The sequence below is a fragment of the Colletotrichum fioriniae genome (genome assembly GCF_027942845.1).
Source record: "Colletotrichum fioriniae strain IMI 355084 chromosome Unknown scaffold_2, whole genome shotgun sequence".
Classification (NCBI taxonomy): domain Eukaryota; kingdom Fungi; phylum Ascomycota; class Sordariomycetes; order Glomerellales; family Glomerellaceae; genus Colletotrichum; species Colletotrichum fioriniae.
The window spans coordinates 799,402-814,846 of record NW_027076838.1 but is presented as its reverse complement, the minus strand read 5'-3'; the positions used below and the strand labels follow the sequence as shown (position 1 = coordinate 814,846).

At 54.3% G+C, this 15,445-nt stretch overlaps 5 protein-coding genes across 5 annotated transcripts; 3 read left to right on the top strand and 2 right to left on the bottom strand.

The window, feature by feature from the left end:
• Window positions 1–3,430: 3,430 nt before the first annotated feature.
• On the bottom strand, window positions 3,431–4,672 carry N0V96_002052 (uncharacterized protein; the record flags this gene model as incomplete). The annotated part of the gene is made up of 1 exon (XM_053187913.1): window positions 3,431–4,672. One exon carries the CDS (start codon window positions 4,670–4,672, stop codon window positions 3,431–3,433), a length of 1,242 nt encoding a protein of 413 aa, XP_053055417.1.
• A 2,372-nt stretch (window positions 4,673–7,044) lies between these two features.
• On the top strand, window positions 7,045–8,540 carry N0V96_002051 (uncharacterized protein; the record flags this gene model as incomplete). The annotated part of the gene is made up of 4 exons (XM_053187914.1): window positions 7,045–7,084; window positions 7,157–7,259; window positions 7,323–7,492; window positions 7,549–8,540. The coding sequence occupies 4 exons, from the start codon at window positions 7,045–7,047 to the stop codon at window positions 8,538–8,540; spliced, it is 1,305 nt and encodes a 434-aa protein (XP_053055418.1).
• A 461-nt stretch (window positions 8,541–9,001) lies between these two features.
• Window positions 9,002–9,457, bottom strand: N0V96_002050 (uncharacterized protein; the record flags this gene model as incomplete). The annotated part of the gene is made up of 3 exons (XM_053187915.2): window positions 9,002–9,196; window positions 9,278–9,354; window positions 9,430–9,457. 3 exons carry the CDS (start codon window positions 9,455–9,457, stop codon window positions 9,002–9,004), a joined length of 300 nt encoding a protein of 99 aa, XP_053055419.1.
• An 858-nt stretch (window positions 9,458–10,315) lies between these two features.
• Window positions 10,316–11,389, top strand: N0V96_002049 (uncharacterized protein; the record flags this gene model as incomplete). Its single annotated transcript, XM_053187916.2, has 3 exons — window positions 10,316–10,537; window positions 10,618–11,215; window positions 11,367–11,389. 3 exons carry the CDS (start codon window positions 10,316–10,318, stop codon window positions 11,387–11,389), a joined length of 843 nt encoding a protein of 280 aa, XP_053055420.2.
• A 629-nt stretch (window positions 11,390–12,018) lies between these two features.
• Window positions 12,019–13,898, top strand: N0V96_002048 (uncharacterized protein; the record flags this gene model as incomplete). The annotated part of the gene is made up of 2 exons (XM_053187917.2): window positions 12,019–12,672; window positions 13,167–13,898. 2 exons carry the CDS (start codon window positions 12,019–12,021, stop codon window positions 13,896–13,898), a joined length of 1,386 nt encoding a protein of 461 aa, XP_053055421.2.
• Between the last annotated feature and the right edge of the window lie 1,547 nt (window positions 13,899–15,445).

Here is a 15,445-nt window from a genome sequence, read left to right as displayed (position 1 = left end):
ACACGACAACCCGTAAAACGAAATTGTTCAATCTTGTTCTCCCATTTCCACCAGAAAAGTCCGACAAGACGGCCTCCGCCGCCGAACGACGCCGCGGACGCCGCATCCCCTAAACTGGCAACTTGCAACTGGCACCTCGTCCAGCCAGCACCGTTGATGTCTCAAGCCCCTCTCCCACGACCAATCCGCAATGACCACTGGTTGTTCTCAACTTGACCATGGCGTACGGCCACGGGCGGCGGTCTAAACCCCCTCTGCTAAGCCTCCGAGGGAAGTAGGGAGTCGGCGTCCTTAGCGCACGTTTGCCTGCGCACGCCGCGTTCTGTATCTTTCTGTCAAGTCTTGTCTCACTCACTGCACCATTGTGAGGCAGGCTACACCACAAAACGCCTCAGCGTTTCGCGCGCTAGGTGAGGTTTTACCTCGACGGCTCTCATCTCCTTTCCTTGCGCGCGCGCCGTCGCCCGCCGGCACCGCCTGCAGCACTCCCTGATCCATGGGCAATGCCAATGGTCTGATAGATTCCTCAATTCCCAATGCCATTTGCAACTCAAGCTTTGGCCGACTCCCTTTGAGGTGGTGGACATTACTGATGACCCTGTTTTGGTCTGACTGACAGGTCTGGTGGACTGCCAATGGTTGATTACTCGGTGTCTACCGCGCTCTCTAGCCTAACCTAACCACCTAACCTACCCGTCAGTGTCGGTAGTAACCACCATTACATTTGGTCGAGGGTCCCTTGCTAGGAGGGATATTATCGAACAACTGCGCCTATCGATGATCATGCTTCCCCGTTCCACCTCACTCGACTCAGCCCCTCCAGCTCCTACCACTGCGGACACTCTCCTCGCGTAACCTGTTTCTCTGGGTGTAACGAGTCGCACGGCAGCTGGACCCTTGATTTGCTTGAAATGCGTACGCAAATGCGCAACGAACACTCGGTAGCTTCTTTTTGATCGACCGCCCGTCCGCCACAATGCTACGGTATGATACACCCGAGTCCTTTTATAGGATATAGGGAAAACTCCACTGTTTCGATCGTCTACGGGATGCGCAAGTGTGGCCGCAGGGAGCAGATCCCGCCAGAGATGTGAGTATTCCCGCGGATGAACTGCCACTCCTAAATGCCTGTGCAATCGGACATGGATCCGTTCCCAAGCCACTTCACCGACGTCGGGAACTATCGTGGAGGAACGACAAACATCTCTTTGAAAAAGTCAAAGTCAAATCAACCTTCGGGAGGCACTCTCCCATAGGGCCAGCTCGCAGCCAAGACAAGACGACACCAACCAGCATAAACGTAAGTAACTTTTCCCTGTAGAGAAAGACTTTCGAATACACTCCCTTGGATTATCGGATCCTGTCCAAGAGGGTGTGAGGAGGTTCGGTTCGACCCTAACACTTTAACAATACCAACCGATATTTCCTCGTCTGGATTATATACGGCACGCACCAAGCCCGAGTAGGAAGAAATGGCTTCCTACCAACACATCCACCGGAGAAGGAGAACTTCTGTTAGAGAAGTCCTACAAAGGCCAGCTCAGTCCGCCTCGGCTCAACTTACATGAACCTGTGGTCCATCACACAACTGGACAGAGAAATGCAGACAGCCAACGAAACGGGCCATCGTAAGCGACACGGATCACGCCTCACGCAAGTCATAAACGTCAACTGGGCCGGAATCTCCAACACACAATTCCCCGCCCTCGACTCTCCTCGCACACTTTGATCCAACCAACTATCCAGACCTGATCTTACCCACAGCAGACTCTGACAGAAGACCGTAAAGGACACAAGCCGCTCCATCCGTCCTCCTCATCGTTGCGCTGCTGCGTTTCCCTATCCCTCTTGATGGGATCCAACAAACCTCTCTTCCCATCCTCCAGACTTGTTGCTATGAACAAAAACATGTGAAAACTACATGTCTCACCTCTGCGTGTCGTCTTGTCCTGCAGAGCAAGTCACCCCCACGGGCGTATAGGTCTCAACTACCCGACATTAGCACCTAGCTCAAAGTCCCAGAAAGCTCCTAGTCTACCCGTCAACCCGTGATGCCGCGATTTCCCTTCCCACCGCCTTGGAAACAACATCCCACCAATCTAACCAGCTGGACACACGAGGGGCTCTTAGTTACCTCGAACACGCATCTCACTTGCCAACATCCCACCTCCTCACGTAATGCATGTCTAGGAAATTGGATCGCAGCTCAACGTCCATCGTACACCCCCTCCTCCTTCTCTCCTCTTCCTCCTTCTCCTCCACCACATACATTGTATAGTATGTAGCGGTCAAAGCCCAAAGTCAATCCCACAAACGTGACAAAGTCAGGTGCAAGCATAATCTAAGACCTTCAACTAGCCCCCCTTCATCGGAAAAATACAACAGAAACTAGATCACTTTTTCCCCCTCGTCCCTCCGCCAACGCCGGCGAAGGAATGCGCTGTACCTAGGTTGCCGGAGGGGGGCGGTAGGTAGCCAGCTGGAGACGTACGGAAAATACTCCAACTCTTCTCACATGCTCCAAACCAAACCCCCCCCCCGGCCACGATCGCCTCTTAGCCTCGATCGACTACAACGCACAAGGCTCCCTTTTAGTGGGCGGAGATCGTGACGAAATATCGAGGTGGGGGGACGCCAGCATGTGCAGTGTTAAAAAAACGTGGAGAAATAACGTGATGCGCATTACCATGTCATCACTTGATCTGGCACTATCCCAGTAACATGACAACAAACAAGTCACAAACCAAGTCATGACTGCCTGGGAAATAAACGTGGTTTTTACTGGTGGGAAAGAAGACTCATTGAAAAGTTATCTGGCGGGATCCTGTGCTTTTGAGCACACAACGACTGAAGGGGCATGGCCAGTTCCCATGTGATCTAACCAATCTGCCCTAAAGGAAAGGTTTCATATTTTGTTGTTCCTCTTCCCGCTCGAGACCCATTCCCTCTTTTTTCAACTTCCTCGTATACATCGTGATCCTGCGTCACTCTCTCCTTCGTGTCCACCCCATCAATAGCTGGCTGGTCTCGAGGCCGAAAAGGAAGAAGAAGAAAAAAAGAAAAGCATGTGCAAATCACTCAGCCCGCTGGCCAATGTAATCCCCCAACTCCAAGATCTCATGCCGTGGCCGAGATCGTTTTTGTTTGCGTGTATGCGATAGCAAAGCCATGTCGCCTTTACTCGATGAGGCCGCCGTCTCGCGGAAGCGTGATCGAACCAATGCTGGCGTCTTCTTCATGGCGTCAAAAGGATTGCAGGTGTGTGTGTGAGAGAGTTTTGAGGTGTGCCGCACTCCAGGAAGAAGTATTGTACAGTTAGAATAACAAGTGACATCCAGACGGCGCGAGGACGATGGTGTGAAGTTGAGAAGAGCGCATCTGGGGAGGGCGGAATATCCTGGAGAATGACAATCGTAGGTGTAGTGACCGCTTAGACATCCCACTCCTCCTCCTCGGTGCTGAGGGCGGAGAAGGATCCAAAGTTGGACGTGACGGGCTTCGCAGCCTTGCCGTTGGACGCAGGCTTCTGGACGGCCTGGGCGATGGGGCGAGCCGGAGCAGGGGCGGCGGCGGCGGCGGCAGGCTTGGCAGCTTCGGGGGAAGGGGAGCGGTTCTCCTTCTTGGACTTCTTGGACTTGGCGGGAACAGTGTTCCACTCATCCTCCTCCTTGAGGCGCTGGATTTGCTCCTCTTCAGAGGGAAGGGAAGAGATCCAGTTGTTGGAGGTCTGGGCCGGAGCGGCGGCAGAGGTGCCGTTCTGGGCCGGAGCATCGAAGGTGTCGAGAGGCTGAACAGCAGCGGAGGTGCCGTTGGTAGCAGAAGCACCGTTGGGGGAGCCGGCGGTCCAAGCGGACTTGTTGCCGTTGACACTGGCCATGAACTGGGAACCATCCTTGGCGGGGATGCCGGCGGCCTCGCGGGCGGTACGGCGCTGCTTCTCGAGCTTGACCTTGCGCTCCTTCTCCTCCTCCTCGCGGGCGGCTCTCTTGGCCTCAACCTTTTGGCGGTTCTGGCGCTGCTTCTTGGTCTCAGCCTGCTCGGGGGCCTTCTGCTTCTTGGCCTTGGGCTTCTCCTTATCGGTGCCGGTCAGGCGGAGGACGGAGGGACCGGATGAGGTGGGCTCGAGCATGTCGTTGACGCCGCTGGGGTCGGCAGGAGTGACCTCGGGGGAAGTGGCAGGGGAGCTCTCCTCCTCTTCCTCAACAGCCTCGACAGCGGGGGCAGAGGAAGCGGCGGGCTCCTCCTCCTCCTCCTCGGTGACGTCGACGGGCTTCTTCTCAGCAGCACGCGATTGCTTGACGGACTTGGTCTTCTTCTTCTTGGCATCAGCAGCAGATTTGCCATCAAACTTCTTGCCCTCCTTGACACTGGCCATCCTTTTGGCGAAATCGGCATTATCAACTTCCTCCTTAGGGTCATTGCTCAGCCATGTGCTAGAAGGATCGACTGCGCTCGTGGAAGCCTTCTCCTCGGGCTTTTGTGAAGCAAAGGCAGCCTTTCGCTGCTTCTTTGCGTTGGTGTCCTTCTTGGGCTCGACATATGCCTTGGCAGTCTTGGCAATCTGCGCAGGCTTCTTGTTGCCGGAGTAGTTGTAGATCAAGCCACCAGCGACGAGGAAGCAGACAAGGTAGCCGCCCACGGTCTGGGTGTTGAGAAAGTCGGAGACTGTCATTGTTGCGACTGTGGATGGCGCAAAAACGCTACCAGATGGGTATTAAGGGGTATGGTAGATTATGCAACGTGGTGCAGTTGAAGACAGCAAAGACCACGGTGAGTCGAATCAAGGACCGCAAGCTCAGGGTGCCGTTGAGAGTCACGGTGTATCTTCGATGCCTCAGTGATGGAGAAGTTGTGGAGAGAGAGATTCGGATGACTGGACAATGGATAGGTTAGCTATGGAGTCCAATTTGTGCTGAGCTCTGCACACGGGAGCAGATGATCCGAGATGTCTGGGGCAAGCGCCGATCGGGGGACATACAGGTGGAAGGTGCGCAAGGGAGATGTGGGCGCAACAATGGATGGGTTGCTTGAGGATGAAAGTTAAGGTGAGAGCGGTGATGCTCGGGGGGGTGGTTGGTTTGTTGAAGGGGAGAAACAACAAGAATTGGGTGAATGGGAAGAAGGAAATAGGGCGATTGAGGAGGCGTTTCGACCACGCGGTTGAAAGACGGCTTGGATGTCGTGTTCAGATGCAGGTAGCTTGGCAAGGAGAGACAGGCCGAAAAAAAAAGTTACCAGGTGGCTTCTCAGCAAATGTGCCTGCGGTTGCCGCCAGTGGTCCACGGCAGGTCCAAGGTGTAGAGGCTAGAGCCAGTAGCACATGGGGGTTTTTGGCTGAGGCAAGCGCCCAGGGTTCATGCCACGGATGCAAAAGCCGACCTATGGGATAGGTTGGACCGCTGGAGAGGTCCCACGGGTAACTGCTGCTGATGCTGCCGCTGCGGCTGCTCGGTGTTGCTAGGTGCTCCAGGTATCCAATCTGTAAGGTGCTGCACCGAACCCTGACCTGCGTCGGGACCGAGTCTCCAGGAGTGGGAATTGCGTATGAGGATTGGTGTCCTCTTTTGCCGCAGGTCCCCAGGGATGTGTTTCTGGCTGGCCGAGCTCAGATGAAGCAGCAAGATAAAAGGCGAGACGAGGGAGTGTGTGATGTAACATGCGACAAGGAAAAAGAACAATTGGGAAGGAAATTGCACTTACTTGCTGTATGGTAGCTCTTCTCAGCGATCTGGTGTTTCTTTCCTCGAGTTGAGCAAGGGAGGTAGGTGAGGTGGTGAGGTAAGGGTAGGTAATGGAGGTAGATGAGGTTATCTCCAGGGTGCTGTTAGGTAATTTCCTGGATCCCCAAAGTGACAGCTTCGCGTTTCCACGGGGTTAAGGGACATGGACCCGCCTTTTCTTTTTGGGGCTCGGCTACCTTACGTTACCAGCACGGACTCGGGCGAACATGAAAAATGGGGACGGGTCACGTGTTGGGGAGACAATAAACTGGTGGAAGGCAAGGGAGCAATCATCAACCGGGAGGGTGTTATTGACACGTGACTGTGATGACTTCTCTCTATAAGAGCTCTCCGTGATTGGGCGGGATGACATTGAGGTCACAATGCTTGCTGTCAGGGCATCAAGTCAATTGACAACTGCCAAGCAATGTCATTGGAGACTTGTCGGACTCGGAGGTTACCTTGATATCCCGCGGGCCCGGCCTGTTAAACCGAAAAGCAAAAAGTTTAGAATTAAAAATAGGTTTTTTGCAGACAGCTTTCCTTAGGTTCACGTGAGTAAGGTACCCTCATCCAAGTAAACTTCCCGAGGCCATTCCGTTTCCATGTCTCATCCAATGTTTGCAAGGTCCGGAGTTGTAACCTGCCGCACGTCAGATTCCTTTCTCTTGGCTTTAGATTCCGATAAGAGCTGGCTGGGGCGGGCAGTTTATCCGTCTAGGTGCCCAATGTCCCCAAAGTCCCTATTTTCCAAGGTTTCCCGCAGCGACCTGCCTCATGCTTATCGACAACAACTGGATCTCGGTAGCTCAAAACGGCTTAGCGTATCATATCTCTCTCTCCATCATTCGCACCGCAAACCACAACCCCACCATTGATCCCTCCCCTCGACGGCGGCGCATCTGACGCTTCTACGATGAGGGGTTCGGCCGCCCGCCCCAACTGTGCCAATTTCTCAATGCGACACCGACGCCCTTGCTATTGACACAAAAAGGACCCGGCGAGAAGGCAGGAACGCGGTGTCACACCGTAAAGGCACATTCACATCTCCCGGGGCGCCGGGTTGCTTATTGTATCTACCTTACACCGGAGACAGGCGGAGACCGGACACCTCCGTGCAAGCTTAGCTCACGTGCCCGCAGATGTCCGCTCCTCCCCCCACCACTCTCCATCAACATTTGGTTTCCTATATCACTAATGTTTTCCCAGCTTTCCTAGGTGATTGAATCAACTGTGCCTTTTGAGAGACGAAACCATTCTCGTCTTCATTTAACAGTTTTCACCCCAATTTTAAGAATCTTCTCGTAAATCGAAAACCGCAGCCATGGCCCCCAAGAACCGCATCATTATCGATTCCGACCCAGGTGAGATATGAATGAGCCAACCCCCCCCCCAAAAAATTGTGACGTGCAAGTAAGCTCATATATCTCTGTCAGGCATTGACGATGTCATGGCCATGCTCCTGGCCCTATCGGCCTCTCCCGAGGAGCTTGAGGTCATGATGATTTCAGTCACCTACGGAAACGTGCCTCTCCAGAGGTAAGTTTAATGCCGCGCAAGGTGACTTTGAATTCCTTAGTCTAACCGTTTATTATGAAAAAGCTGCCTGAAGAACGTCGTTGCCCTCTTCCACGTCTTGGAAAAGGAGATTGCGTGGCGCAAGGAGAATGGAAAGCCCGAGGGCTTCGAGTCCCTCAAGGCCTACAAGCCCATCGTGGCAGTCGGTGCCGAGCACGCTCTGGAAGATGACGAGCTGGCCGCCGACTATTTCCGTGAGACACTCCTTGGTCAACACTCCCCTGTTGCTCATCCACTGACTCTCCTTTAGACGGACTCGATGGCCTTCACGGCGTCCACGAGAAGCACCCCCACCTCTCCCCGGACGACCGCTGGCAGTCCCTCTTCCACACCGAGAAGAACGTGGACCACGACCCCTCACCCTTTAACCAGTACTTCACCCCGGCCAAGCAAGTCGCCCACAAGGAGATCCTGCGCATCCTCAAGGAGAACGAGCCCAACACCATCTCCATCTGTGTCGTCGGCCCCATGACCAACGTGGCCCTCGCCGCCGCCGAGGACCCAGAAACCTTCCTCCGCGTCAAGGAGCTCTGCGTCATGGGCGGCGCCGTCCACGTCGAGGGCAACATCACCCCGCACGGCGAGTTCAACACCGTCGCCGACGCCGTCGCCGCTGCGCGCGTCTTCGCGCTGACCTCCCCGACCCCGCGCTCCACCATGCCGCCCATCTCGGACAACAAGTCGTCCTTGCCCCCCTACCCGGCCAGGTTGTCCAAGAAGCTCAAGCTGACGCTGTTCCCCCTCGACATCACGACCCCGCACCTGCTCCGCCAGAACTACTTCACCGAGACCATCAAGCCCATCGTGGCGTCCGGGAGCCCCCTTGGCCAGTGGGTCAACCACTTCATGTCAAAGTGTTTCGACAAGATCATAGAGCTCGAGGGCGACGGACAGGAGCCCGGCCTCTCCCTGCACGACCCCCTGACGGTCTGGTACCTGTTGACGCAGTCCGACCCCAAGTGGAAGGCCACTGCGGAGCCCGAGGACATCCGCATCGAGACCACAGGCCAGTGGACGCGCGGTATGCACGTCATCGACCGCAGACTCCGCGTCAAGTACAACGAGGCCGCCCTCGAGGCCAGCGAGACGGGCGATGCCGTCGACGTCCTGACCCTGGCTGAGGTCCCCGGCGACACTGGCGGCTGGCTCAGCACCAGCAGGGGCAACAGGGTAAACAGGATGGTTGAGTCCCCCGGCGAGGAATTGTTTGCCCCTGATCTGATGAAGAGAGTTTTCGGATAAGATGGAGGAGACGAAGGACGTATATCCTCAGCCACCGCCCTCTATGTGTATGAGTGTGGGGCTCTTTTGTCGTTGATGTCTCGTGTCAGCACAAACATGATTTTGAGACTGTAGCAGCATGGAGGAAGGATCTGGATAGAAGAAGAAAGGTAGGCGCATACCCCGTAGGAAAACCCAATGTCATTCTATAGCAACCCCAAAATATGTGCAAACGCCGTTGTTCTGTGTGTGTGTGTGTAGGTGTGTGTTCATGCGCATACGCATGTGTGCATGAAATGCGCGCACGCCTGTCTGCCTGTCTGCCTGCCTGTCTCAATGGCAGCAGTGCAATTTCATGTCCTTCCCAACACTCGGGTATCCCGCTCGTAATCAAACATCCCGTGACTCAACATGTCACTCTCATCCTTGAGAACCATCTCTGCTCTTGTTCTTTGCTTTTCTCTCTTGTGTATGCGTAGGCTTCATACGTGCTTGGTTCCTCCAATAGCAGAACCCTTGACTTCGGTCCAGTTGATGCTATCGTCTAGTGCCTCATCTACCAAGCCGATTGTGCAGACGTTGTCGCCTCGAACAAGATAGAGGCCGAGAGGCACTTCGACAGAGGGTTCGCCGCTCTCGGGGGTTTGGATGACTCGCTCTTGGGCATTGCTGAGAACCTGAGGCGTAAAATGCGTGTTAGTTAGGCGCACTTCAGAGGATTCGCGAGAGGTTTGAAGGGGAGGGGGAAGGCGCATTACGAGGTTCGTGGACTGGTCCGCAGCTTCCAATGTGCCCACCAAGATTCGTGAGTCCGACGTCACAATGAGGACTTTCTCTAATGGGGGTGAGAACCGTCAATATGTCATCGGAGAAGCAACACTCGAGGTTGGCAATTTTGGGGGGAACGTACTGTTGAGGTAGCCTCCGAGGGTTGCCATGATTGCGGAGGTGTCGAGGTCTGAAAGGGTGGAAGGTTTCGCAAGAAGCTGAGGTAGGTGTTCACGTGGAGAATTGGATCGTCGGATGATCGGATTTATTTCGTCAGAGCGTGCTCGGAACTGTTGCCAGTGGTATTATCGCAGTGTTGAATCCAGAGGTTTGGCTGGTGAAATTCGGGAATTCTGAGTGGAGGGACCTTGGAGCTCTCAAGCTAAGCCAATTTAGGCCAAGGTAAGCACGACAAAGGTCTGGTCTGTGCACTTCCAGTCGTTCGTCCTTTCCTTTCAATAAGCCGTTAGATGTCACTCGAGCTCTCAGCTGGCACCAAAGCTATCGCAACTCATTGCTACAAATCAACTCAACATGCATGATCGAATTATTACCTTGCCACCTGCAACAATGGAAGCCCATGATAGGTCGCCTTATTCTATTCAATGATGGCTCAGCAAGATGTCGTTGGCGCCAGTGCCGGGCAGGCGCTCACTCAGCCCTCACAAGTCAAGGCCATTCGCCATGGTGCCGAGATTACTGGCCTCAAAAGGGGATGGCTGCCAAGATCCCAGGCTGAAATATCAAGCTCACTATACTGCTGTGCCGCATGAACCTACTCAGCCTGCCATACTTACTGGGCGAAGAACCCCGGCAGCGACATCACCTGCTCAATCGGGTGTGGCACTGGGCTGAATTTCGTTTTTGCGCTTTTAAAGACTCTGCGATTGCCTCCTCACCGCTGTGTGGTGAAAAGTTTTGACCATGTCTCCAGACGAAAGATGTATCTCACTGTTCGCTGAGACAACAATCCGACTCTCTTTTCCCCCGGGTCAGGATGTATAGCAGCATCACCGCACTTCCTAAATATGAACGCCTCTGCTCAAGATGACAGGCCTAGCCATGGCAAGAAGTACACGCTCAACCAGACTCAAGAGAGAGCGGTACGACGCTTACTGTTTCTGTGCGCATTGGTCTTTGATGCCCTCACAGTGACGCTCGTCATGGTTCTATGCGTCGGCGCATGGACAAAGTCGGGTGGTTTGAGATCGTCAAAAGGTATCAACAACAGAGAGGCTCACCTCGCTACTGTAAGTCGGACTTGGGGTCGGGAAGATAACCCTCTCTTCCCCTCCCGTCTCCATATGTCTGTACTGACAATGAATGACAGTGGTCAGCGGCATATGTCCGGCAATGGCTAGCTGACGAGACCACGGTCGTCTTCAGTTGGCACCTCAGCAGCTACTGCTACTCGCACTTAGGGCGAGAGGCATGTATCCGCCGGGCTCCCGGCGCCCCCTTCGACCTCGATGACATTATGGACGACGTCGCATATGCAATCGGAGGGGGTTCGTACTATTCGTCAAGCAGAGGCACCTTCCCGGCTCTGGAAGCGCTAGACATTGGCCTCAGGACGGCCTCCAAAGTCACTTCGTCCAAGAACGCGTTCATCACCTACATCGTTTTCATGGTGGTTACGGCGTGCCTCTGGTCCTGGCACTTCTTCGTCGGCACGGTTCCGGGCGCACCCAACTGTGATCGTTTCCTGGCTGTGTCGTTTACTTTGGCGGGGGCGGCCCTGCTCGTCGCCTCGGCCAACACAACCCGGGCGGCTCTTGAGGCGGACGGCATCCTCGCCCAATACGAGAGTGCCTTCAAATACCATAGCGCCGGTACTTCGACATTCGTCGTCACGTGGATTGCCTCGGCAAGTCATTTCCTCGCGGTAACGATATACACGGTTGCAGTGGCCATTGGCAAACGACTGCGTAAGCCAGACCGATACCCGCCAGAGTGGGAGCCGTCAGACATGGGACCGACCAATGACGCACGCAGAGCGAGGGAGGCGGAAGTGCCAACGGAAGTCGACAGAGACGATTCTTATAGGAGGCGGCTCGAGGCATTCATGCGCGTGCGCAGTCAGAGACGACGATCAGAACTAGCTTCCTTTCGCATGAACCGCAATAGCGGAGAATGTCGGAGGACACATGCGAATGGCGATATCTGGTTGCCGGTTTACTCGAGGGTCGATCCGAACGCGATGCATTCACCGGTAAAGCCAAACGGTGCAACCGGCTCACCTATTGGAATGACGGATGTGAGTGCGGCTACGGGTGGTCAATCTCGCGCGGGCAATGTGGTGGATGTGCCAGCGCCGGTCTATGAGCGGTATCAAACTGCGTCACCTCGCCGCCCGTGAGGTAGGTAGATGATATCCAAGGGTTATGGATAGCGATGTGTTTTATGCAACATACAATAAGAAGATATATGTTATACCCATATTAGTTTACGATGTCGGAATAAGATAATACACAGTCTATTTAGCTGCATCACAAGTTTGTAATATGTCAAAAAGTCATCCTGTGGCGGGAGCCGTCCAATTCAAACGGACGGGCCGTGTCCAACCTCAACAGACAACTGAACCGGCACCAGCTGGGCTAGGTTCCACGCCAGGGTCGCGGGCCAAAAATCCTAGCGCGACAACTCCGACTCCAGCACATCTTAAATCTGACCTCATCAAACCACTGGTCCTTAAACTTCCTCCCATCAACCACACCTCTCGCCGCCCACGATGTCGTCTCACGACACACCAAACATCTACGCAGAACTCCTCACAAATATCCGCCAGCTCTCCGTCGCAGTGACCCTCCCCTCACCAGCAGGAGGCCAAACAAAAGCCCTCATCGCCCCAGACGGCGCAACGCTGCACATCCACCACGCAGGCACAGAAACCTCATTCCCGCTGCCCGGAAGAGTCCTCGCCCAGGCAGGAGCTCCCACAGCCTTACCCACACCACCACCGTCAGCATCATCAGCCCCGCACACGCTATCATGGCGTCTCCCGCTAGCAGACTCCTCAGCGGCACTGCGCAGCAGCAGCGCAGACGACCCTGTCCCCTGGACGGCGCGGGACCTCCTCCCCGGCTCGGCCATCGCGTGCAGACGCTGCGCCGCGGCCATCGTGCCCGGCGGGAAAGCGGGGGAGTGGAAGGACCTGCCGAGCGAGAACTGGGCTGAGATGATGGACTTTTGGCACTGTCATAAGCCTAGCACGGATCACGAGGATGAGCATGAGCACGGCGTGAACGGGGAGGGCAAGGAGGACCACGAGCATCTGACCAGGCGCGGGTACGGAGCCAACTCGTCCATTGCTGCGCAACCTGGCGTCGGCATGGTGGATTTGACGTCATTTCTGTTTTGCGAGGCCGATTGTGTTGGTCTTAAGGTAAGCGGGCTCTCTTTCTCTCGCTCCATCTCTGTTCTGTTACTCATATCTTCAACATCATGTTGGGGATCCGTCTGTTCGATACAAATTACTGTGTATCCTCAAAACACGGGGGCATCAAGAAGGAGGCCATGTCGGCAGCAACACGCTACCAACTCAGTGATCTGGTCACCGATACTCCGCCCCTATATGAACTATCCAAAAACACACGCCGTCGTCCCCTGTCCTCGCGCAGGGGGTGCTTTCCAAAGCGCAAGATTCCGAAACCTCTACGCCCCTTGGTGTGTGTAAGATGGTTTCTGGTTCTTGAACTTTGGTTTGCAAAAGACGGCTGGCCCTCTTGCTTTCACTGGGGTTGTTTCCAGAGCCTCGGAGACCCCGGGATAAACAGCGAGGGACATTGAACCAATACTTTCTCCATTTCGTGTATGCCGCCACGGTACATTTCGTCTTCTCTCTTCTCTCCTTACTTACTCTTCTTCTCTCCACTCCAGTTCTCTCTCCCATCATCATCATCATCAGATGCCGCACCCCCAGCATCCTCCAGCTCAGAAGTCCTAGCTGGAGGAGGAGTAGGAAACTCTGACTCTGCTCCTGATGCCACACAACCACCACCCCCGCGGATGCTCAACATCGCCTGCTCCGCCTGCGCCTCCCACATAGGCTTCTTCAACGTGGCCATCTCCTCCGTCGTCCTGCTGAAATGGCAAGTGTCATGCCAGACAAGCACATCACGCCCTACGGCCGCGGCGGCAGCACTGCCCACCAGCACAGACTGCCTAGCCGCGACCCTCATCGCGACCCTCTCCCGCTCAGGCTCCTCCAAATCAGTCGTCGTCCCCGCCTTCCAATCCACCCAAAACCTAGCAGCTTCTTCCTCCAGCGGTGGCAAGGTTGTACCGCCTGCCCTGCACCTCTGGATCCTCAACAGCAACATTACCTACGCCTCCTCTTCCTTCTCCCTCTCCTCCTCTTCTTCTTCTTCTTCTCCTCAACGCACAAAACGCGCAGCCATAAAACTGCTCTACAAAGAAATCCCCCAAGATGAGGCGGATGACATGCTCGAATCCATGACGTCCGACGTGCAAGAGGTTAACCTCCCACTACCGGCAATCGTCGCCGCGGCAGAGGGGTTGAAGCGGAGCAGTGGGCTTTTACCGCCTGGTGAGCGGGTGTTTAAAGGGTGGAATGTCGGGTTGTTGGATAAGTGGGAGCCAGCCAGCTAGCCAGTCTTTCGCTGAGACGGTTAGCCCGTGATGGGTGTAGACGTTAGGGAGGGGCGTCAAGGGCAGAGGTGTAGAGGTATGACCGTTGGAGCGTGAGAGTGAGGTACTCGGGAGAAAGGAGCCAGAGAGAGAGATGGAATTTTAAGCTGCGAATAAGGAATGGCACAAATGGTACCTCATCCTTCCGAGAGACCCCTGGCCACAAACCTCCACCCAGAGTCTAGACTCTGTTACATAGCTTAACTGATGACTTGGCTTTGACCGAAACCACTCCTCCACACAATGATTTAGAGTCCTGTTACACGAGGCTGTAACAAGGCTCACTTCACAAGTCTCACCAGGCTCCCGATGCTGTATATATGCCATTCAAGGACCAAGATGTAGTCAACCCGCATGGTTCATTCACTACTACCGTCCGTCTGCCTCAGTCAACGTAGCGTCTTTTGCTGAGTGGCAATTGGGAAGTAAAGCACTTGCTCATCTCACAACACGAAATAGGCAAGAGAGGACATCAGTGTTCGTAACTTGGCAAGCCATCAATTGGTGCAACAGCCTACAAGTTGCAAGGAATAATACAATAAATCCTCCGCGCCGCCATTTTTTCCTTTTCATCTTTTTCATCAAAAAAAGATAAAGACAACTTATATCGACAACATTCCTCCCCCACCACCCGCCGCCTTCCATTGCTCCTTATTCTCCTCTTTTCCATTTCCCATTCATCAGCCATCAATCCCCTCTGTATGGGGGGGAACATGTGAAATGGCGACAGCTGGAAAACAGAAAAAAGAAAAGACAACCACCACTGCCAAAATTCACCAAGTTGCCCCTCCAAGTTTGGCAACTCATCAACACCCTGGAAATGCTTCCCTAAACCCCCTTTGGATATGGTAAACAAAAAATTGATAATTACATATTCAACCCAGACAGCGTGGCATGCGCGTTGTGTTGTTGTTGTTTGAGTTCTCTGCGATATTGGTATCACGGAAATGACTGACTGCGAAGGGAACGACCTGTCCCGGGTCTCGCTCTAAAAGAGGAATGTACAGAAGAGATGATGCTGAGAATGGAAAAGGAAAAGGAGAGAGATTTGAGAGAACGGAAGACAGCGTGAGATAAGGGAAAACCATGTTCACGAGCGGATGAAGATAATTACGCCGCCCGGGAGACATGCCATGCCTGCGGTCGTATGAGGAGTTTTGGAGTAATGAAAATAGTGTGCGCGTCGGATAGTGAGATGGATCGAGAGTGAGTTTGCGCGGGATAGTATGTGGATGTGCGTGTTTGTGAGTGTGTAGCGCGGGAGAGATTTGGTGATAAGTGTGAGGGATGAAACGAGTGGACTTTTGAGTGCTCTAAGCCGTCTATGCTGGAATGCAGAGGCCCCCGCCGAAAACGATGCTCCGGAAAAGACCTGGGTATAAAAAAGGACGGATCATGATTTTGAGTGTCGTGAAGCGCCATGGATGTGAGCGGAGCTCGCAGGTGTCGCACAATGGCCATTAGTGTCTCATCACCGCCATGGCTTCAAGGCATTTTGTCGATTGAAC